The sequence below is a fragment of the Meriones unguiculatus genome, chromosome 10 (genome assembly GCF_030254825.1).
Source record: "Meriones unguiculatus strain TT.TT164.6M chromosome 10, Bangor_MerUng_6.1, whole genome shotgun sequence".
NCBI lineage: Eukaryota > Metazoa > Chordata > Mammalia > Rodentia > Muridae > Meriones > Meriones unguiculatus.
The window spans coordinates 118350029-118374013 of record NC_083358.1 but is presented as its reverse complement, the minus strand read 5'-3'; the positions used below and the strand labels follow the sequence as shown (position 1 = coordinate 118374013).

The 23985-nt window shown below is 48.5% G+C and overlaps 1 protein-coding gene and 1 non-coding gene across 7 annotated transcripts in view; both read right to left on the bottom strand.

Moving 5' to 3' along the window:
- Positions 1-18678, bottom strand: part of Znf827 (zinc finger protein 827) — a 167915-nt gene extending 149237 nt beyond the window's left edge. For 4 of the 6 annotated variants that reach the window (XM_060393206.1, XM_060393210.1, XM_060393211.1 and 1 more), the window contains exon 1: positions 18071-18677. In XM_060393206.1, the coding sequence (XP_060249189.1) occupies positions 18071-18113 (43 nt within the window). In that variant the 5' untranslated portion in view covers positions 18114-18677. Of the gene's footprint in view, positions 1-18070 lie in introns of all 6 variants that reach the window. The other 2 variants (XM_060393207.1, XM_060393208.1) reach the window with 2 other exon arrangements.
- Positions 18679-23169: 4491 nt separating this feature from the next.
- LOC132646114 (U6 spliceosomal RNA) lies at positions 23170-23276 on the bottom strand. Its single transcript, XR_009584245.1, has one exon. It is a non-coding gene; the product is annotated as a U6 spliceosomal RNA (small nuclear RNA).
- Positions 23277-23985: the final 709 nt, after the last annotated feature.

Below are 23985 nucleotides of genomic sequence, written 5' to 3'. Positions count from 1 at the left end.
GGTTCCCACTGAGACAGCTCTGCTGTATCCACCTGGTGGAAAGCTGCCACTGACATCAGCAATGGTGTTTGGGGTGGGGGTGGGGGGCGCTTTTATTCTGTTTCCCAACAAAGCTTGATGCTTCTGGAAATGTACCAAGGGAACCCAAGATCAGGGAGTGAGCTTTATTGCTGCCTTAGATAAGCTTCAACCACAACTCGGATGTTCCAAAAACAAACCAGAGCATTCCTCTGGTGTGTGCACACAGCCGCGTGGTAACCATCCACGCTGTGCTTATGGCGACTTCTTTTCCTCGTCACCTCCAGACAATCTATAAAATTGCCTTGTTTTGCATGTGGATAAGCACACCTCATCTCTTTTTGTCTTGCAGAACTTAGAACTGACTGCAGTCTTCCAACTGCACGGCCAGGTATTGAGTAGGATTCAGGCTGGCCAGCTTAGCCTCTGTGAATAACTGACATTTGAAAAAAGGAGGCTGTAAAAGCCTGGGAGGGTGCTCTTTGGAGAGATATGAGTTGAAAAAAAAAAAGCCTTTTGATATCCATATACTCACCTGATCGTGCTCTGTTTTAAATATGTATGTTTTAGAGTTTCTGGGAACACCTTACAAAGATGGAGCAGATGGACAGCTTAGGCTTCATGTGGGTCCTCTAGTAAGGGAAGTGGGGACTGCATTGGACAGGGACTCACTTGCCAGCTTTTTGATCACTCCCCCTGGAGGGACTGCCTTGCCAGGCCACAGGGAAGGGGATATGCTCAGTCCGGATGCAACTTGATGAGCTGGGGTGGATCAGAAAAGGAGCTCCTCTTTTCTGAGGATGAGGTGAGGGGGGAAGGGAGGGATGGAATGTGGTAATGGGAGGGAAGGAGGGGTGCAGCTACAACCAGGATGTAAAGTGATGAAAAAAATAATTAATTAAAAATAAAAAGTTACTGGGAAGAAGGCTTGTTCTGCTTGTTTTCTTTTTGGGGTGTTTGTGCAGTACGATCGACAGAAGCCAGCATACTATAGACTTGCAGGAGTGACATTCTTTCCATATTCCATTTGTCATGGTTGCTAGTAGGGATGATTATTAAAACAAGCAAACTAAAACAAACAAACAAAACCTCTTCTCCACTGAGATGGTCCCACACACCCCAAGCTGGCATCAATATGCGGTCAAGGATGACCTTGGACTTGGGATCCTCTTGCCTCCGCCTCCTCAGTGCTGGGTTTAAAGACAGCTGTCACCACACCTGCTTTACGTACATCTATGCACTCTACCTACTAAGCCACCTTCCCAACCCTAAACAAACTTCCAACCCTGCAAACACCAGGCTAGTGAGATGGCTTGGAGTGTAAAGAGGACTGGAGCTCCCCCTCCATCCACACTGGCCCTAGAGTTAAGAACAAGAAACCACCAAAGCAGGATGAGTAACATTCAGAGGACAACTTCAGATTTTCCCCAAAAAATAAATAAACAAAATAAAACACGCACACAGCCTCGAGAAATGACCAATTTGGTATAAACAAGGCCAGAAGAAGTTTTATATAGCCTGAAAAACATCCACAGAGTGCAGAGAGAGTGAACCCATGAGCAGAACCCGCACAAGTTCTGGACCCAGAGACTCTGCGTCAAATCCCAGCTTGTTAGGCATCAGACCCACGTGGTCCGTGCAGGCTCCTCTCCTCTGTCTATAGAGAGCTTACAAATGCCTGAGGTTTGCTCATGAGTGAGAAGCTGGCCCAGAATGGCACCAGTAAAGCACGTGACATTAACGAAGCTCTTGTCAGGGCTCCCTTTTCCTTTCCTCCCAGGCACCCAGGAATCGGAGGGTACAGTTGACACTGCTCCCTGATCGATGCCATGGTCATCTCAACCAAAGGAGACAGGAAACTGCTGGTTGTTAGTGACCATAAGATCCAGATGCCAAATGTGCCCAGTCATCAGGAAAATCTCACTATCCTGGCACGGCCCAAGGACGGAAGGGCAGGAACAGCCAATAGTGGGGAGGAATCTACGACTCAGCCTGGGCCAGAGGCTTCCAACCACAGACGCTCCCTCCTGCACAGAGACTGCCGTGGTCCTGTGGTGTGGGCCACGGCCTCTGCTCTTCTGGCCGGGTTTCCTCCAGAAGCATATGGCTCTCTCCAGGCATCTCTAGGCCACAAACATGAGAGTATCCATGGCATTATTCATAACCCCCTTCCCAACCCAGCTCCCAGCTGTACAGTAACTTTTTTAAAAACCATTACAAAACATTTCCTATCTTTGCATTTGCGACTCTTTATTCTTTCTCTCTCCCTCCCTCCCTCCCACCTCCCTCTCTTTCTTCCTTTCCCTCCTACCCACCCTCTCCTTTCCTTTCCCTTTTATTTTTTTATTTTTTATTTATTTATTTATTTATTTTGGTTTTTCAAGACAGTGTTTTTCTGTGTAGCCTTGGCTGTCCTTGAACTCACTCTGTAGACCAGGCTGGCCTTGGCCTCAGAGATCTGCCTGCCTCTGCCTTCTGAGTTCTGGATTCAAGGCTTCTTTTCCTTTTTCAAAAATTTCACTCATTATTTTCTCTCTCTTTGACTTTGTAACTGTTCTTTGTTTGTTTTGTTTTGCAGTGGGTAGTTTTTTGAGAAAGGGTTTTTCTGTGTAACAATCCTAGCTGTCCTGTAACTCAATTTATAGACCAGACTGGCTATAACTGGTTTTTGATCCCCTCCCTTCATTAATTTATTTACCACCCAACTGCTATGGACCAGGCACTATTACATACAAAAACAGGTAAAAACAATGACCCATGTTTCTCACTAAAGACACCAACAAGCAAACAACAGTAAGTGAAACAGGAAATGGCTGCCTAATTCTGCGCAGTAGCTGTACCCACGGAGGAGAACAAGGCCCTCTCCCATATGTGAAGGCAAAGGCGGACATCATCAGGCCAAGCAGTCACCCAGTCACTCTAAAAATGGAAAAAGAATATGAATATGCAAAGGAGAAGGGGGCATGAAACACGGATAACAGAAGCCATCACTTGCTACACGTGAACCAAGGGGACTGGGGCTCAGACAATGCATTTTCAGGGTCTACAAGTTCAAACTTCACTTTCATGCAGATGCCTAAAGGGCTTAAGGCCTACCTGTGGTGGCAGCGTAAAGGACGGATTGTAAATGCTGTCACGCCATGGTGTCACCACGGCCACCACGGTCAAAAGCACAGGCTTACTTGGTTTCCACCCTCGAGTCCACTCAGGGAGCTGGGGCAGGGACCTGAGGCAGAAGCTGAAGCCCAAGTCAGGGAGGAGTACTGCTTACTGAGCGGCTTCTCCCTGCCTGCTCAGCCTGCTTTCTCATACCACCCAAGACCACCTTCCAAGAGTCAACACGGCCCACAATGGGCTGGGCCCTCCCAAATCTTAATTAATGAATTGAGAAAGTGTCCTACAGGTCAAGCTAAAAGGTCACTCAAGTTTCCCTCTTCTCAAATGAATCTAGCTTTCAACATGTTGACAAAGAAACTAACCAGCACAGGTGATAATCAGCAGCGTCACCTCCAACAGAGGAGCCAGGAAGGCATCGGCTAAACATGACACATCTTCACAGACCAACTGCATCACAGTTTTATTTACAGAAGAAAGGTAATTTAACTGATGAGTTAATTTAGAACATAACTTAGTGAGACCCTGGCAAATAAATAAATACATACATACATAATAAATAAATGAGGGCCAGAAAACCCATGCTGGTTTCACTTAAGAATGTCGGGCAAGGGGGCTAGGGAGATGGCTCAGTGGTTAAGAGCACTAGCTGCACTTCCGAAGGACCCGGGTTCAATTCCCAGCAACCACACAGCAGCTCACAACTGTCTGTAACTCCAGTTCCATGTATTCTGACACCTTCATACCAATGCACAGAAAATTAAATTAAATGAGGTATTTTTTTAAAAATAAGAATGTCTGTCAAAGCCCCAAAAATATTCATTTTATTGAAAACTGATCCTGGAATAAATGTTCTTGGTGTTGCAGGTGATGAACTATTGTGTGCAGGTCTTTCTGCCACTGCTGCAGTGTGTGGCCATGCTAAGGAAGAGGACACATATGACTGTTGGCTTGGAGGCCAACAAGCCACTTGTTCATGGTGTATTACTTTTAACTGAAAGGATAACTTGTAAATTACGGCCAGTCAAATGTGGGCCTTTGGCAGACTATTTCTTGGAAATGAACAAAGTCAAGCTGATACTTCAAGGAAAGGCTGACAGTATTTTTAGCCAGTGATAAGATTCATGCTTTCAAGCAACCATTAAAATTTTGGAAAACTTGTTTGCTGTACTATGAACTTGACAGATTCCCAATACTGTGCTCAAAGACTTTTTCAGATAACATTCCTGTGGATACAAATACTTTTTACATTTACGATGAGACGTATCAACATTTCAGAGATCTATGTAACTTGGGGAGTCAATATTTCCCAAGTGTCCAGTACTGACGTTATGTGCATGACGAACCGGTCAAAACCCGAGACGCCTCAGTAGAACTGAAGGCAGCAGACATGAAAAGTTCACTGCAGTGCTTTGATTCAACACTGCAAGGAACCTTCTGGATCTCGGTGTAGTTCAGAGAATGCACAGTTGCACAGTTGGCTGCAAAGGTGGCGATGCATCTCCGTGAAGGCAGGTCTCCTCCCTGGCCTGATGCCACAGTGACTACACCAGCTGAGGACCCAGCCGAACTCTGGACCCTCACACTTGAATGGCAAGCACTTTATCTACTGAGCCACCCTCTTAGGCCAGCGCCCAAACTTTCTGGCCAGTTATGCCAGAGGTGAAAGGGCGCCGGAAAGGAGGCAAACCTCTACACAAGCCCTGAGAGGGCCTCCTGGAGCAGGGCCTTCCCCAGATTCCATCAGCGGCGGCATCCACAACCATTCATCTTAATGGCTTTTTCAACAGAGACCTCTCTGCTTTAAGCAGCAACCTCCTTCATGAGCCCACACCCTTCATCCCCGTTTGTATCCAGGGAGGACATACTTCAGGGCCAGTCCCTGAGCTTCGCACACTTGGCTACATAACCGGCACAATCCTGCCCCCTTTGCCCTGCCTTCTGGTCTTCCATCAGGACCCACTGGTTCATCAACGCCCTTTCTTTTAGCAGCTCCTTATTACTCTGGGCTCCTTTCAACCTCTCTTGGCTGCTGTCATTTCTTTTACTTGGAATGTTCTCTCTCCTCAGCATCCACCATGTCCTATGGGCGCTTCTGATATCTTACTGCAGGAATCTTTTACCCATCGCCCTCAGACTGTGTCCTCACAAATACTACACCTCAACCTCACAGAGCATTGCCCCAGGCCTGTTAGAATATCCACTGTGTGTCTGCTGGCTGCGTCATCTCAACAAAGGCACTGTGGCAGGGCGTGCGTCTGTGTCTAAGTCCTTGCCCTCAACGAGAGGCATCAGCAGAGCATGGGCTTAGCTCCCACTGGATCTCAGACCCCCAACTCCACATTGCTAACTTGTGTCAGCTGCCATAGGCCTGAACTCCTAAAGGCTAAGAGTTCAGTTACTGAAAGAGGTGTCCCCAAGGAAAGAATGAGTTCCGGTTTTACATATAGAAAGTCAGCAAAGAAACATTTCCTTTATAGAATACTTTTTTGTAAAACAAGATTATTTGAGAGGTCAATACTTCTTACCACAGAGCCCCAAACTAATAGAAGCCCTTAAAAATCCATTCCTGGCAGACAAGTTAAGCCAACTTCTCCATACACACAGGATTTATCTCAATGTTGGACAGTTGCTGGGGCTTTCTTGGGGGGGGCGAGTTTTGGTTTTGTCTGCATATTGATTGATTGACTAACTGACCAACTTGAACTCATAATCCTCCTGCCTCGGACTATCAAGCCCTGGATTACAGACATATGGCTGTATGTCATCACACCCATTGGAACAAGGGTCCTATTGTCTGTTTGGCTTTGGTATTCAATACACTTGTCTTCCCTCTCCCCACGCCATCTCTGTCATTGTTGCTTTCGGAGGCAGGGTCACTGTATGTAGTCCTGGCTGTCCTGGAACTCTCCCTCTAGACCAGGCTGGCCTCAAACTCAGAGATCCACCTGCCTCTGCCCCTGCCACACCCCCAATGCTGGGATGAAAGGCGTGCACCACCATCACCATCTGGCTTCAATACACTTTTCATCTCATCAAATAAAAATTGATCTTCCTTGGTAACTTCCATTCGATTGGTCCTGGAACTTTTTTTTTTTCCGCTTAGCAACTCCTTTGCTTATGAAAACAATTTTCAAGCTGAACTCAAGAACTTTTCTCCATCACTTTCTCTGTCTACTTGGCTCTTAAGACCAGGTACCCTGCACTACCAGCTTCTGCTGGTGGACTAAAGGAAGTCCAAGAAGTCCAGTGTACAAGAAGGGCATCAGTTACCATCTTAAGAACAACGGAACACAGATGACAACTCTGAGAGTCAGTCAGTCTGTCTGTAGTCAACAGAATGCCATGCCCTTGGCTACCCATGCTAGCCATGATTTTGAGTCACCCCCACTCCTCTCTTCAGATAAGACACTCCCAACTGCCTCAATACTTAATTAATCGGATGATGACTTCAGGGGTCTACAACCATCTTTTGGCCTCCCTTCTGGTGAGCATTTACTAATTTCACCTATTAATTGGCACAATATTAATTGGATTTAATATTGCAGATCAAAGTCCTACCACTTACAAGAGTGACAAAGCCACCCTTGTTTTGAATGCAGTCCTTAAATCCCGTAAGGCAACTATGTGCAAATGCATCCCTATTTCAAACTAGGGCTGAATTTTAAGTATATTAGTTCTTGATTACAGTGGGGATGGAAGTTAGGAGAAAGGGGACTTAACATATTTAAATATTTATATCTAGTGTTAATTAATGATATTAAGCAAGTGCTACTTTTTCACTAAAAGCCAAAATAAGGGGTTAGAGACACATTCCAGCAGTTAAATACACTTGTTGCTTTTACAGAGAACCTAGGTTCAATTCCCAGGAAACACTTAAGAGGCTCACAACCAACCATTTCTAACTCCAGTTCCTGGGAATCTGAGGCCTTCTTTGACCTCTGCGGGTCACTCCTCTGGTACTCACCCTGTGAATATGCAAACATAAGGGCAAAACATTCATGCACATTAAAGAAAACTTTAAAAAATGTGTGAGAAGGGATGGGGTTCACTGGCAGCGCACATGACTGGGACGCAGAAGACGCTGGACTCCAGCACTAACCCCCAAAAGCCAATACAGTTATTAAGTTCACACTTCCTTCCATCCTACTCCAAATTACTGGACACCCCTAGGCAATCACTCCTGGCAAGTGGCTGAACCAGCTTCCTCACACATAGGAAATCTTCTGCTTCAGAGTTGGGTTACTTTTTATTTGTTTTATTTATTCACTCAATGGGTCCTCATTTGTCAAAGATTTCTCTGGTTCCAGATTTATCCAGATCATGGGATTCCTATCTAAAGCACTTGTAAACTGGGGATCGTGAGCACAGGCATGGTCCCAGCCTTAGGGAGCTGAAGCAGGGAGATCATGAGTTCAAGGCCAGGATAACATAGTGAGTTCAAGGTCAGTCCAGACTAAATAGGCAGCCTGTATCTCAAAAACAAAAACAATCAAACAGGCCACATGCCTAGGCCACATAACCAAGCAGTCTCACTAAACGCAAGCACCACTCTGGAACTGTGGAGTTTCTCCTCCCACAGTCATCAGAAAGCAACTGTAATTTGATCTCTCTCTTCCTAAGGTCAGATTAAAACTCAGTAAATTCTTAGTTGAAGTTCACTTTCGTCTAGGGGGAGACTCAAGGGGCACCGATCTGGCCTTTTTTTCTGGAGCACAGCGTCTCCCTAACAGTATGCCCTCCCCCCCACAGCTGTGGTTCCTGTTCTGAAGAGGCCTGGGGGGGCAGCAGGAGGGCCAGACCAGGGCGAAGAGAAGCCTACCTCTAGCCCGTCCCGAAGGCCGCACACGTGCTCGAGGGAGCAGGCTGACCAGGCTCCTAAAGTGCACTGCACACCACTTTGTTTGTCTAATGTCAAACACCCACATCTAGAGTCTTCAAGGAAAAAAAAAAAAAAAACAGTATTAGTGACAACTTTCACGAAGCCTGCAAATCTAAGTGTTCTGTCAGCCCCCAGGGGCCACACAGGACAGGGTCCCTGAGCCGATGTGAAGGTGCCAAGATGGTGCTTTCAGACAGCGAGACCCAGGAAGACCTCAAGCTCTCGGCTGCTCTCCACCCGTCAGTGTCCCGCATGGGCAATGCCGAGGCAGTTAACCTGGAGATGCCTGTCTCTCTCTGACTCAGTTTCTCCCTTTCTGCTGCTCTCCTCCACCTGCTTCACTTGCAGAGAATACCATCGAAACGGCTTCCGGAACCAGAGCGTAACATGAGCGAAATGTTAGGGCAACATAGTATTGGCCACTTCACAATTCGGAATTACTTAAGCCACATGGAAGTTAAATAACTTTTCCAAGGCCAAGGAGTCCATTCGAAGTTTTGGTGGAAAGAAAGCTTGAGGAGACTGTGGTCTGGGGGGCAGACACACGTGAGGGAGGACACAGGAATCCACTCCTCTGACCAGCACGGGCGCTTCCCCAGGCCTTTGTTTTCCAGTCCGGACAAGCTGGAGCCAGTCACTCAGGCCCACATCTGAGGATCTAACAAAGTATGGTCTCTAACCTGTCTGGGCTCAGCATCTCACGGCCTGGTGGCTGCCATGACATCACCCCCGAGTGGGATGCTCCTGGCTGATTCAGGCACCTCCTCAGCACTGGCTGCTCACTCAGATATCTGGGGGATTTAATTCTAAAAAGGTGGCCTCCAAGCCAGCTGAATTAAATCAGGGGGTGTCTGTGTCTTCTCGACAGCCACATCTAGTGTGCAGCCACAGATGAGAACTATGGAGCTGCTAACCGCAGTCAGAAACTGCAGGACAGCAAGATCATCCAAGCACAGTAAGAGAAAGCCCCGAGCCGCTGGCTGAAGTGCGCACACAGCCCAGGTGTGTTAGTGCCCTCCAAGTTTATACATACACACTACCTGTTGGACACGCATACAAAAATTCCTGTATGTGAGCTCGTGCAGTTCCCAAAGAACCTGTTTTCAGCCATTTTCCAAGTGGGAAAATCAGACAGTGCCACCCACTATGGTCACAGCTAGAACTTGACTTAGCCAGGGTCCGAGCCCCCACCTTGCAGCGCTTCCTGAACCCACCCTGCAATATGCTTCACAGGGACCTCCGACACAGGGCTAAATTAAGAGATCAGAATGCGGGGCAGTTTCTCATCCAAACACCTCAGGGATGGCCAGGGAAGCAGACCTGGGGGAGGCAGGCTCATCCAAACACCTCAGGGATGGCCAGGGAAGCAGACCTGGGGGAGGTGGGCAGGTGTGCCAGCATATGGGGACACGTGGCCGGGTGGCAGGTGGGTGGCAGGCTGACGCGCACACGCCCGGGGAAGGAGACAGCCGCCACTGATGGCAGCAGATTGCTGCCATGGGGGGAGGTGGGCCGGCGCCGCCTGCAGCTCCAAGTGTTCAAAGAAGCTGCAAACAGGGCTTCTCTCTCTCTCTCTCTCTCTCTCTCTCTCTCTCTCTGTGTGTGTGTGTGTGTATGAAATCGCCAATCCCCAAAATTCTGTCTGAAGTTTTAAAACATATTGTGTGGGGCAGAACATACTAGAGTGGCACCTGTCCGTGACCTTCGACATGAACGATCATGCAACATACGTAAACCCCTCAAGACTTTGTTTCAGATCCATGGGACATGCTTTCTTGGACTGGCTCCCTGTGATTAGAAGCAGCAGACTGTGCGTCTCCAATTTGTGCAAACTCTGAACTATGACCCACACAACATATGGAAAACCCAGTGTCAATTTCCTCTCAGTCATTTTAACCCGCAGGTTGCCTGTTGGCTGAATGACTAACAAAACTTCTTTAAACGCCCACCCTCCCCTCGTTTTCACTGTAGGTCCCTGTGAGAGGATCCATTGTCCTGACCCTTGAGTAAAATCCTGTCACAATTCATATGCTTATTACACAACTTAGATATAATTTTGGCCAAATCACATGCACAAAGGAACTCATTCCTTTGGCAACAGGCTATTATAACATTGTTGGCCTACAGAATAAGTGTTAGTCAAGCCCTACAATAATAGCCTCGTAAATGAACGTTACCATATTATATTGTTATTACTCACCCGGCTAATGAGATCTACGAAAAAAAAAAGAACAAAAATTAAAAACACTGAAACCACCACAAAGTTCAAGATCAGAATGTTACTCTAATCACAATCTAAGCACAGAAGCGTATTTCACAGACTTGACGGCACGTTCTGTTTACTTTACTCTTTCTGTGTCTCAGGTATTAATTAGGTGTGATTCTGTATATGCATTAATATTTACATGGACTTAAGGGATCCTAATGATGACTCTGAAGATATAGGAACTGTTATCACTGAAAATGAAGAAACTGGATGACAGAGAAGGTAAGTCATCTGTCCAAAGTCACACGGCTAGCCAGCGGCAGAGCTGGGATCTGAACAGTCCAGTGGGAGAGCCGGTGCCTGACCACTACCAAGCGTACTTCAGAAGCACATGGGACCCTTGGTCACTCACACCGTCCACAGCCAGAGGAGAGGAGGCCAAAGTCACAGGGGATATTCTCTCTCCCATTACAAAACAAGAGCTTTTTAAAATCCACCACCAGACTCTGTAACTTGAGAAAAATCTATCACCCTTCAGGAGTACAGTAGCTTGATTCAAAGGCTCAGATAAGTCGAGTAGTGCTGATCAATCATGTAAAAGATCATTTTCTCCTGGCCTTCCTCAGTACCATTTGAAGGCCAGCTTCCTCACAGAACTCAAAACAATTCACCCTGAGATCCACACCTCTCTCTCACCTTTTTCCCCCTCACACCCTGCTTCTAATGGGGTCTAACCACGTTTCTGACTTAGTAGAAAGTAGCAGGAAAAGAAAGTAGCAGGTATTAGGATTTGGTTTCACAGAGGCCTGTGGCTCTGTTCCTTACGGGTAGAGAGAACTTTGCTGAGTTTGGTTTTTGCTTTTCTGCTCCAGCATTAGAACTGAACCCAGGTCCTCCTGCAGGCCAGGCAAGCTCTCTACTACCGAGCTATGTCTTTCAATGCCCGGATTTTCTTTTAAAAAGAGGCAAAGAGCACTTGGTCGGGTAAGAACCACAGAGGCAGGACATTGGTGGAAAGGCTTTTTTTTTTTTTAAGGAGGGACTGGACAGTTGAAGAAAATATCCTCTTTAGGCACACAGACTCCACTTGCATTTAATAGAACTCTAAGCCCCTAAAAGCAGAGTTGCTAATGGACACATTCTGACCTTAGATTATAGGAGGATATCACTGCTTCATAAAGTTAGCCAAAGTACTTTGTGTGTGTGTGTGTGTGTGTGTGTGTGTGTACACGAGGCCGACTTTTGGAATATAAACAGCAATATACACCCATATGATTTAAGATTAGCATTGATCGAAAGCCTGACTTAAATCTATAACCTCATTTGCAGTTCTCTCCAAGGTGGGTTTGTGGTGGGCGACCGGAGCCATCACACACGCCCCTAGTTCAGCACCTACTCAGACACTGTTCTCCAGGATCATGGAGTTTCCACACCAAACACTCTCCACTGCTTCCAAGGTCTGTGCTTTGCACATTATTTTCTTATAAAGTATGACAGAAGACATCTCAGCTGCTCCAAACTGTAGTGTTTTGTACACTCAGCTCTAGATGGTGTGAATTAGGAAGCTACGCCTTCCAAAGGAGGAGGCATGAAAGAGTGAATGAAGAGGCCAGCAGCAGCACCTACAAGGCTGAACCCCAAAAATGGGATTTTAAGAGTACATTACTGAGACCAGAATTAAGAAATGAAGTCAAAGGAACACTGCACACACACACACACACACACACACACACACACACGTGCACACACACATACTAGGCTCTGTCTGGATTTCTTTCCAATCAGTAAAAACCCTAAATCTACTGCTTTAACACAAAGCCCACAGCCTTGTAAACTCCCAAGCTAGAAATCCTTTAACATACCCAAAACTCCCACTTTGTAGGTCACACTCTCATTATCGTGGTCCACGACCAGGTCTGATTAAATTATAGAAAATTACTAACACATCACTTGGAACAAGAAGATCAACACCGGCGTGTTGCTCGTCTTTGCCTCTCAGACCCTCACACGCCACCAGAGATCTGAAAATGAAGAACGGAGGGCAGGCCGCTTCAAATGAGGGCTACAGGACACACTGACCTCCTCCCAGCACCATGGCGCCATTCAGCCCCTGCTGAGGGCCTTGGTGACCACACTCGACACTGAGCAAACCTCTCGCAGTGCAGCGAGGGGGGCACCTCCAGCCTCTCCTGCAGGCCTCAGGCTACCGCCTGGATCTTTACACCCTCCCTCCCCAACCCCCCAAACTTCATCCCTGGTGTGCTAGTGTCGGGAGGAAAGTCTTTTCAGGGTGACTAAGTCACAGGGCAGACCCAAGATGGAAGAGGCCCCAGGCAGCTCAGCAGCCCTTCGCCACGTGAGCACACCAGAAGGCCCCACTCCTGGAGGAGAGACGGGAGTCTTTGCCACAGAACACTGAAAGTGTGGTCACCTTCACTTCAGACTCTCCAAACTCAACAACTACAAGGAAAAAGAAAGACGTACTGTTTAATAAGGTACCAGACCGGGGGCACTTTGTTACAGCAATCCTAACCAACTAGGACACCAGCTCATCCAATTTAAGTGTGAGTGAACAGAGCAGCACGAGGTGACAGAGCTCTTTCCCTTTTGCAAAACTTCGTGTGTCCTGACACGATCTGAACCCAAACTACCAGCACCACGTTTCTAACATGCTTTATCCACAAATCCACACGGAGAGTAATTAACAAGACTCCTTATATTTTAAAACAACTTTTGGCCCCAGGAACGTGCCTGGGTATCCCAGTGCTCACTCTCCTTTGGGCACGCAGCTGTCTGTCTGATTTTTGCACATCTCCCCACGCAGAGATTCCCTCAAAACCCTCTGACAGAGACCACTCAAGGATCCTCAACTACGAAATGTGCGGTGGCACTCACGAGGGCGGAAAGTTGTCCGATTTAGACTTCTTCGGCGTGATTTATTAACACTTTGTGCGAGAGACTTGTCAACTCGCACCAGCGTGTCATCTCAAGAGCAAGATGGCAGCACAGATAAATTAAAAATCAATTTTTTTATTAGAAACTATTTTGAAGCATTAGAGGGAATGTGATTGTTGAGCCGTCTTCCGTGTTTTAACAGGAAACCTCTGCAATCGTCCCCTTACTGTCCTAAGAATGCACGGATGCTCTTTTTGGGAACAGATAGCAATGACCCCCAGAATCATTAGACCTGCCTGACAAGAGCTGTAAAACACTCGACTCCACACTGAGAATTTTCCCTCCATGGGTTAGTCAGGAAATAGTGCCTGGTCACTGCAAAACTCAGTAAGAAACAAAAGCAGAGTTGAATTCCTTTTCTTTGAACACACACACACACACACACACACACACACTCGTAAAAGCAGAAAAATAAAGGATCCAGTTGCTTTCCAGTCATCTTGCTTCCCAGTTTTACTAGAGAACAAAGTTTGTTAAAGTTTTGTTAATGACGAACACAGTAACCTGTTCTGGTCTGCACCAAGCTGAGTGAAGAGTGAAAACACTGCAATAATAAAACAACTGTTTTATTGACTTTTCCTTCGTGTTCCCCTTTGGGGAGTAGGTGTGAGGCAAATTCCCCGTGATAAATGTAACAGAATCTCATATGTGTGGGGGGTAAACTGATGCCAATGGTGAAATGGTAAAGTGCCGATTACCACCAGGAACCAACACACAGAGAGTCAACCAATGCATTGGAAACACCTTCCTAAGCACAGCCCCCTTAGCCTCATGATCCCTAAGTCCTAAGTCATAGTGCTTGAAAGGCTCCAGGTCCGCCGCACAGTCCCCACGTCCAAGTCGATCTCCTCCTTTCTTAGGCTGACAGACTTTCTTGAGTTACACTGCTGCGGGTTCTGAAGCAGAGAGTGCCTGGTACAGCTCAAAAGACATCTGGGCCATGCTTTTAGACATGGCCTTGGGCTTCATTAATGAAAGAACTTTTGTGAAAGAGCCATCACCAGCAGTTGAGTTGCACTTTAAATCTCAAAATGAAAATTACTGCGTTAAGCCAAGAAACAGGTGCCTTTATTTTGAATAATAATTTTAAACCAGTCCCCTCAAACATGATACCGGCTTAACATTCTCTGGCTGGGTGATACCTCCTCAAGCCACTTCAGAACTTCTCCGTGGCGTGTAGACAGGACTTCACCTCTGTAGGACAGGCCACTTTCTTATGTGTATGCATGAGGCAGCCCACTGAACATAAACAAATATCCTCTCTCTCTCTCTGCCTCTCTCTCTTACTTTTTGAGGCCCAGTTGGAAATGACTGCAGAATTTTAAATCAGAAACCTAAGTCTAAGGTTAGTAGTGTCAGGTTAAAGGCTCGTCCATCTCCAAAGCTAATTCGGTTCTGAACAGTCCCAGGGGTGTCTGGCCGAACAGAAGGAGCTAGGAAACCCTAGCAGACCAGAGCCCAGCCTGGGGAATTGCTCGCGCTCCATGCCAGGAGCCAAGACTCACCCCAGACTTGGTATCAGATAATACCAAGTGCTCGCCTGGATTTCCAGGACTAATCCACTCCAGGGTGAGCCGTCCAGGTTCCCCGTGCACGCACTGTCCAGTGGGGAGACAGTGGGCTTTGCAGGGCCAGACTGTTCCTGGAGAGTATTGCCTAGTGTGAGAAAGAGACTCCACTCACAGAAAACATCTGTCTGTGGCAACAGTGCATGCTCTAAAACTCCTTGGCCCCATTGCTGGGGCTGCAAAGGCAAAGAGTGCTGGCAGGGGTAGAGCATCTCAACTGTCCTACAAATTCAGACAGTGTGTGTGTGTGTGTGTGTGTGTATACACGTGTCTGTGTGTGCATGTGTGTGCATGTGTGTGTGTGTGTGTGTGTACGCGCGTGCGTGCTCGAGTCACACTTCCTAAGTGTTCACAGGCTCTATCAATTCTTAAATCAACACATCAATAACTTCTGCTTTAATAACTTCTGCATTTACTCAGAAGAGTTTTTTGGCTTTAAAAGTAATTTAAATTTCCCCAGTTTATTCATTTAATCACTTCTTTGCTCCACCTACATGACAGATCACTCTTTTGGGGGCGGGGCGGGGGCAAGCAAGTTTTAGATCTGTCTCTACATAACTTCTTAAAACTCCAAGATGACTTCAAGCAGGCACCTCTAATCCCCAGACTCAACTGTACTTTTTAACCTTGATACAGCACAGTCTTGCCAGGGAAGGAGCCTTTTGCTCACACACAACTAATATCTCAATGTTGAAAACTAGGCTAGTGTAGATCTGCAACTACAGCCTGTACTAAGTGGACACTAACATTCATTTTTACCCAAGTGGGTACGCCTTACACCTCTGTATCGTTTTCAAGTTTCTGGGACCCTCACTGGGTTCTAAGCTAGCCCTCGGTTACTGTAACTGACTTGCAAAATACACCATTTGCCCAGCAACTGCTTGGTCAAAATGTAAATTGCTTATGAAACGTGTGAACCCCGCTTAGAACAGGCAACACACACGAACACACACACGAAAAAAATCCACTCAATGCAAAAGGAGGTGGAAACGTTTTACACATTAAGGCTTCCCTAAAGAAGGAGAGGGGGAGGGGTGAGGGCAGGCCCGTTTACTGTGCTTCCAAAGCGAATTGCTTCTTACTTAGGTAAAAGTGGCTCAATGTGACTGCGAGAGGGAGGCGATTTTTTTCTCTTTTTAAGTGAGCAGATAACCGCACTCCATCGCCGAGCGAGGAGGGAGCCCACTCTCGAAATAAAACTTCATCAACAGGCAGCACCCGCGGGAGAGGCCCACCAGACACCGGAGCTAAAATGGAGCCTGAGTTTCCTCCCAGACGGAGGGCAGCGGCGGGAGGTCAGGGTCAAGGTCACCGGCAGGGCAGGCTGCAGCTGCCCGGCGGCGGCGCGCGGGAGGGCGGCGTCCCGGCGTCCCCCGCCCCCCGGCCCCGCCAGCGTGTCTTTTCTCGGCGAGGGGGAGAAGAAAGGAGCCTGACCGCGTAACCCCGCCGCCCCGGCTCTCGCTCCGGCCCGTCGGCTCCCGAAGTTGCCATCTAAGGGCAAGTTGTCCGGGAGCCCCGGGGCCGCGTGGCGCGAGCAGGCGGGACCCCGCCGCCCCCTGCCCACGCGCGCCGGCCCGGCCATGTGCACGCACACTCCCGCCGGCCGCCGCGACTTTTCCGTGAACCGCCGAGCCTCCCGCCCCGGCCGCCGCCGCCTCCTCGCACAAAATCTCCTACCCTCGCGGCCGCCTGCGAGTGATTTTATGTGCATATAGATTACATATGTGATATTATCCTCAGAACCTCTAGCGGGCAGGCGAAGAAAGGACTGCACGGGGGCATTTTTTTTTTCCTAAAGGAAGGGGGAGAAGGGAAAAAGCCCAAGGCGAGCCCTGCGCGTCGGCTCCCGGCGTGCCGGGAACGGGAAGAAAAGGGGAATGTTCGCCCGCTCGCGCCCCGGCTCGCCGCTCGGCCGCGGCCCGGTGCCACCCCGCGGGGCCCTGGCGTGGGGACAGCGGCCGTGCGCGGCGGAAGGGCTCCCGCTCGCGCGGCGCCGAGCACCACAACCTTCCCTTCCCCCACCCTCCGTGAACTTCAGGTGACCGACCACGTCGGCCTGACACCGCCGGGCGGGCGGGCGGGCGCCCCGCTCCGCTCCCGCCCCCGGCCCGGCCCGGCGGCCCCGCGCAGCGCCCGACCCCGTCTCCCCTCCCTCCCGGCGCGGCCCTGCCCCCGCCTCCCCGCCCCACGCCGTCGCCCCTGCCCCCTCTCCCCGGCGCTCGCGGAGCCCGGCGGCCCCGGGGGGATATTTTTAGTTGCTCCTTTCTCCTTCACTTTTAGCTCCGGCGGCATCGCGGGACGCTCCGGACGCGGGGCGCCCGTGGGGGACGCGGGGGGGAGCCCGAGCGAGCGGGAGTGGGGGAAAAGTTCGGAGTCTCGCAAAGAGACGCGGGAGGGCGGCGCGGCGGGGCCCGGGGCGCGGGCGGGGGCGCGGGCGGCCGCGCTCGGGCCGGCGGGGAGGGGGCCCGCGGCGCCCCGCGCCGTCCGCTCCGCCCGGCCCCGCGTTCCGCTGCGGCCGGCAGCCCCGCTCCGCCCTCCCCCGGCTCTGCAGGGACCTCGCGCGCCGCGCGCCGCCCCGGCCGCCTCGCCCCGGCGCGGCTCCCGCACCCCACATCCGCCCGGCCTCGCCCCCCGGCCGGCCGCCCGCGCCCCCGCGCCCGCCCCCGGCGCCCCCTCCGCGGCCGCCCCCGCCCCCGCCTCCGGCCCCGGCCGCCCGCGGCCCCGGGGCCGACCCGCCCCGCCGCAACCTTTAGCCGGAGACCGACCTCTCCGGTCCCCAGCCCGGCGGGCGGCCGCGCGCCCTCGCCCCGGCACCCCCCAATCGCCATGTCACAGCCCGGGCCCGGCGCGCGCCCCGACCCCGCACCCTCGGGGGCCGGGATCCACACGGAATTCCTTTTTTTTCCCCTCTCTCTCTCTCTCTCTCGCTCTCCAAGATTGCAACCTCTCCCACCTCCCCCCACCCGCGACAAAAACCCGGCATCCACACTACTCCCCTCCTCCCTCCGCTCGCCCCCTCCCCCGCAACCCGGAGTGAGGAGGGGGAGGGAAGGGGGGAAAAGCCCGATCTCAAGGAAAAAAAAAGAGGGGGGCGACGGAAAGAAAGAAAAAGAGAGAGAGAGAATAGAAAGGGCACGGGGCTGATCATCACCAACATGGCTGCCTCGGCATAGACCTAAACGAGGAGTAACCCGGGCTGTGTCTTTGTCAGTTTCACCTCTGTAACCCTAAACTAATGCAGAAAACAACGGCGGAGGCTGCGGAGGGGAAAGAGGAGAGGGAGGGCGAGAAAATGGCACGAGAGGAGGTGGAGAAGGGATGACTTACGTGAGGGAAGGCGCTTGGGCTGCTCCTGCTTCCTCCTGGGCATTTTCCCCTTTTCTCACATTCTCCTCCTTGGTTAATGTGAGATCAAATAAACCCCCGTGGGGGCAGACAGGCAGACACTGGCAGGAGCGGGGAGGTAGTTGGGGGGCGGGCAGGGGGAAACCCCTTCTCTCCGGTGTGTGCAATGGGCTGAAGCTTGTTTCCTGGAGCCAGAAGAGGGGTTTCTTCTCTTCTTTCCTTTCTTTCCTTTCTTTCTTTTTTTTTTTTTTCCTTTTTTTTTTTTTTAATTTTTTGGTCGTGCACCTGGCTTGTCCCCGAGCGTAATATTCTTCAATGGAAACGGATCTAATAGGTGTGAGTGTGTGTGCCCCGGGCTCGCGTGTGACGGGAGGTGTAATAAACGAGCGCCGGTGCGGCGGTGTCTATGGCCGCGCGCTGTGTCTCCGAGCCCCTAACACTAATGTCGGGATCAAAGGGCAGCGGCGGCGGCAGCACAGCTCGCAGCTCGCTCTCTCGCTCTCCTCTCGCGCTCTCTCTCCCTGTCACACACACACACACACAGAGGCACAGACTGAGGGAAAGAGCGAGAGCTAGACACACGCGCGCGCGCACACACACACACACACACACACACACACACACACACACACACACAGAGCAAAGAGGAAGGTGCCCCAGGGCTCTCCGGGCGGACTCAGCCTCGCATTTACAACTGCTCTGTCTGGAAAGAATGGGGGGCGCGCGTGCGGGGGTGGGATGGACTTCTTCAAATTTATCCCGCTAGTCGCCCAGGCAAGGGGGGAGGATAGAAAGCCCCCCCACTCTTTAAACATTATTTTACAGATTTTTTTTTTTAAGGAAATAGGTTGCACAAACCACTTTCTTTTGTGTATTAAACTACATTTGGTCCTGTATAAAATTTCTCCAGGCTTTTTTCACTGAAAGATTCATTCTCTCACCCCGTCACCTTGAGTCTAGAGGTTACAGACTCTCACACACTCTCCTAAAACAGTCCAATGGAAATAAATCTTTTTAAAAAATTAAAAGATAGGAAATGGCGAGATCCGTAGATGGGTGGAATGAATGCCTGATTTTGGAGGGCCCCGGTGGAGTTAACACTTCAAAACTCAGCCTGGATGAAAATTACAGGCCCTTGAGAAAAGGGGAAACTGAGATTAGGGCACCCCGGAGGGTTGGCCTGGCTGCCACCGGGATATGCCTACAGGACACACAGCATCATGACTTCTGAAACTCACCCCCCCCCCCTCCTAGAACACAGGTAGCTGAGGTTCACCCCGAAGCGGTTCCCGTGTGCAGTCTGAGCGCAGGCAGCACTTTTCATTAAGCCATATACTTCCATTACTTCAGAAATCACACGTCTCGCTTCAAAGAGACACATGAAGAAGACAAACAGAAAAGGATGCGTCTCCACACAAAAGGTACTCAGTGAGGAGAACAGTTCTCTCTGACTGTAAGCCATGTGGATAGAAGTTCACTGGGAGGTTCTTAATGATTTAAAACTCCAAAATCTGCTACTATAATTGAAGTAAAAAAAAAATTGGCCTGAAGAAGAGCTGTTTCATAAAACTCTTTGTAAGAGGAAACTTTGAACTTGGTGGAATACATTATATGCCATGAGTCAGAGCTAAAAAATAAAAAGGTGCACTGTTTAAGCTACATCTTCCATTTTGAGCTTTAAAAAACCTCTTGACTCGTCATCTTATTATGTTAAATATTTTCCTACCAATTTTTAAATAGATGTTTTTATCAGAGAAGGTGGAGTCACGGTGAAGACGTGGAACATCAAAATGGCATGCTGCAAGTTGACATGAGTAACTTAGAAGTCTCCAGAGGTATGAAGGAGAGCCATGGTTTGAGTACAGCACCTTTAAAAATGACAACAGCTATCTATTAGGAAACTTCCGAGGAGACCGTGTCTCTCAGAACATGGTTTTCACTCATAATGAATTCCCAAGATGAACCCCTTCCCGCTTGCCTACCTAATGCTGTGATGCTATCTGAAGCAGGGTTTCAGTGACTACTGACATGAGCACCACATAAACAATTGAGTTTAAACTGACGCATCAACCTTAACCCAACGCAAAAAAAAAAGAAAAAAAAAAAAAGAAAGTCTTTTTTTAACGGTAATTAAACCCAAGCATGGTGACCAACAGCTCTGATCTAGCACTGCGGAAGCAGTGGCAGGCAGATCTCCAAGGCCAGCCTGGTCTACATAGCAAGCTCCAAGCTCGCCACGGCTTCACCCGACGACTCTGTCTCAAAACAAACAAACAAAAGAGGCAGTTAAATTTCCCAGGGTTATAATTCGAAATGGACTGTCTTTCAACTCAGAGCAAATGCAGTTTGCCGCGACTTGGAATGTATATCAGGTTTGAAGTTAGTCTGTTCTGGGCAGACTGCTGTGGGCTTGTCACACCTAAGGAGCAGAAAACAGTGAACGTGACAAGGACCATAGCTCTTCAGAACCTCCACTGAGGATGCCAGGATGGCGGCTCCAAATGGACACAGCACCACCTTTTCCTGAAACTGCACTGAGTCTGCACAGTACTTAGTACAGTGTAATTGAAAACACACTTTTGGCCCTTCCTCCAAGCTGAGTACATTTCCTGCGACCTTTTAAAGGCATTCAGGCAAATGCTGTCGACTTTTAATTATATAGGTGTTCCATCAACAGCCAAAAGCATTTTAAATGGAATTTATTCATACCTCCACCTTTTTCCAAAAATTATTTGAAGTAATGCATAACAATAGGAAATAGAAATAAACAGAGGTTGTTCTGTTTAAATCACAGGTTGGTGTCTGAATGGCAGACACCACTGTTCAAGGTCATTTGTGTCCACCTTTAATTGCTATATATTCAAACTAATTTTAATGTTACAGCAATCTAAAATGTTAGGGAGATAAATACTAGAGATTACCACAAAGAAACTCAAATCAAAATTTAATAATATGTTTGGGTGCACATACCTATGAGCAACAAGCTTGGGTTCTTACTCACCATAGTGTTAGACTCAAATGTTGTATTTGATTCACCAGGCTTTTAAGACCATGTATTTCTTAAAAATCATACTGCTCTCTCCACCCATCTCTATCACCTGCCAAATGTGAGATCTATTTAGGTTCTTTAAAGAAGAAGAATTGTTGGCAATAACCTAGAACCCCTGCATAGATGTAACCCATAGCAGCTCAGTGTCCAAGTGGGTTCCCTAGTAAGGGGAACAGGGACTGTCTCTAATAAGAACTCAGTGGCTGGTTCTTTGATCACCTCCCCCTAATGGGAAGCATCCTTACCAGGCCACAGAGAAAGAGAATGCAGACAGTCCTGATGAGACCTGATAGACTAGAGTCAGAGAGAAGGGGAGCAGGACCTCCCCTATCAGTGGACTGGGGAAGGGGCATGGGATGAGAAGAGGGAGGGAGGGTGGGATGGGGGGGAATGCGGGAGGAGGCTACAGCTGAGATACAAAGTGAATAAATTGTAATAAATAAAAATATTTAAACATAAAAAAGAATTGTGCATTCTAAGATGATTCATAAATTCTAGCTCACAGGTGTAAATGCCTGTTAAGCCCAAGGATTACTAACGATGAGTAGACAGTGGGGTCACGGCTCTCAGAAGAGCATGGTCTTCAGAGGGTCTACAGGTCCAAGGAGTTTTATAGTAAGAATGACTTGGCAGGTACAGCACCTGCTGACGTGCCTAATGGCCCAAGGTCTGTCTCTGACACCTTCTTGGTGGGATGAGGAATCCAACTCTCAGTAAGTTGTTCTCTGCCCTCCACACGTGTGGTGGCGCGTGCAGCATCCCTCCCAATAATACGAGCTAATTAATGTTTTTAAAACTGTTATAATAACATTAAGATGTTCTCCATGTTGGCATTTGCTGTAATGAGGCCCAAGGCAGAGATGGGTAAAATGATGGCACATTGGCACAAAACCAGTCAGGGGCACTACAATTATGATTAGTCATTCTATTCTTCACCACATGTGCTCAGAGAAAGCAAAAAGGAGGGCTTGTTTAAGGATCTCCTTGATGGAGCCATAAAAATTATGAACTTTACTAACTCTGACCCGTTGAGACCAGACTTCTCTGTGACACAGTAACGGGCACAGAAAGCACTCTGCCGTGGCTGAAGCCCGTCAGCGTCGGGAGGAAAATCACTCCTCAGATTGTTTGAAATAGTCTCCATTTCTCGTGGGACATTATCTTTACTTGAAAGAATGATTGGCAGACTTGGGTATTTCTCGAAAAAAAAAAAAAGATGAAGTGAGCTTGTAACTTCAAGGAAAACAGGAGGTAGACTTTTTCTAGAAGTGGCAGGATCTGTACTTACAAGTAAAAATTTACATGATTTGTGTTTGTTACCAGCTTCCTGACTCTTCATTTGTTTTATGAGATCCATGGTGGCATTAAGAAGCATGACTTTTTAAAAGTAGCGTCAACATTGTGAAAAATCTGCCCAGCTCAACTTAACCATCATATTGCAAATATTCAGTGCATAATGTTACTAAGTCAAGTAATTGTAGAAGCTTCACTTAAAGTGAAACATGGATCAATGGATTTTAATACAAAAACATTAGGAAAGTGCATTGATGTGGTTTCCGATTCCACACGGCTCACAACTTTCAAGACTATTCACTGGGCTTTAGAGCACTGGTAGAGACAGATATTCACAGTTACTTGACAGACTATTAATACATTTCTTCCTTCTCTAAGAAAGCCTCTGTATGAAGCTGTCTTCGCGTAAATCTTTCTTTCCTTTTCTTTTTTTTCTACTTATTGACTGTTTTTCTTTTTTTAATTTATTTATTTTTATTAATTATAGTTTATTCACTTTGTAGCCCCCCATAAGGCCCTCCCTCCTTCCCTCCCAGTCCCATCCTACCTCCCCCTTCTTCACGCATGCCCCTCCCCAAGTCCACTGATAGGGGAGGTCCTCCTCTCCTTCCTTCTGATCTTAGTCTATCAGATCTCATCAGGAGTGACTGCACTGTCTTCCTCTGTGGCCTGGTAAGGCTGCTCCCCCTCAGGGGGAGGTGATCAAAGAGCAGGCCAATCAGATTATGTCAGAGGCAGTAAAAATATGGAACGCTTCACGAATTTGTGTGTCATCCCTGCGCAGGGGCCATGTTAATCTTCTCTGTATCGTTCCAATTTTAGTATATGTGCTGCTGAAGCGAGCACTCTTTCCTTTTCTTTAAATTTAATTTTACTTATTCTTTTGAAAGTTTTTATTTTTAGTTATATGTGTGTGTGTGTGTGTGTGTGTGTGTGTGTGTTTCTAGGCGTGCGTGCCCGTGAGTGTGGTGCCCGTGGAGACCAGAAGAAGGCCCTAGATCCCCTGGAGTATAAACGGTTGCCAGCAGTCTACTGAGTGCCGGGAATCACACTTCTGTCGTCTGCGAGAGCAGCACAGCTCTTAACTACTAGACCATCTTTACATCTCTCGACCCCTTTAAACTATGTCTGTATGTGTCTGTGTGTGTCATGTGCCTATGAGTCCAAAAGAGGGTCTTGAATCCTCTGGAACTGCACTTATAGGAGGTTGTAAACCATCCAGCGTGGGTGCTGGGAACTGAACTTGGACCCTTGGACAAAAGTGGCAAGTTTCCTGAACCACAGAGCCAGCTCTTCAGCTCCTTTTTATATTTTTTAAAGTCTTTTTAAGACAGGGTTTCTCTGTGTAGCTTTGGCTCTCCTGTAATTGCTTTTTAGACCAGGCAGGCCTCGAACTCACAGAGATCTGCTTGTCTTTGTCTCCCTGAGTGCTAGGATTACAGGAGTGTGTCACCTTGCCTGGCTTCCTTTTTGCATTTTTAAACAAATAAATTGAAGCTGGGTGTGGCGGTGTGACCTTTAACCCCAGCACCAGTCTCTGTGGGCCTGCTATATA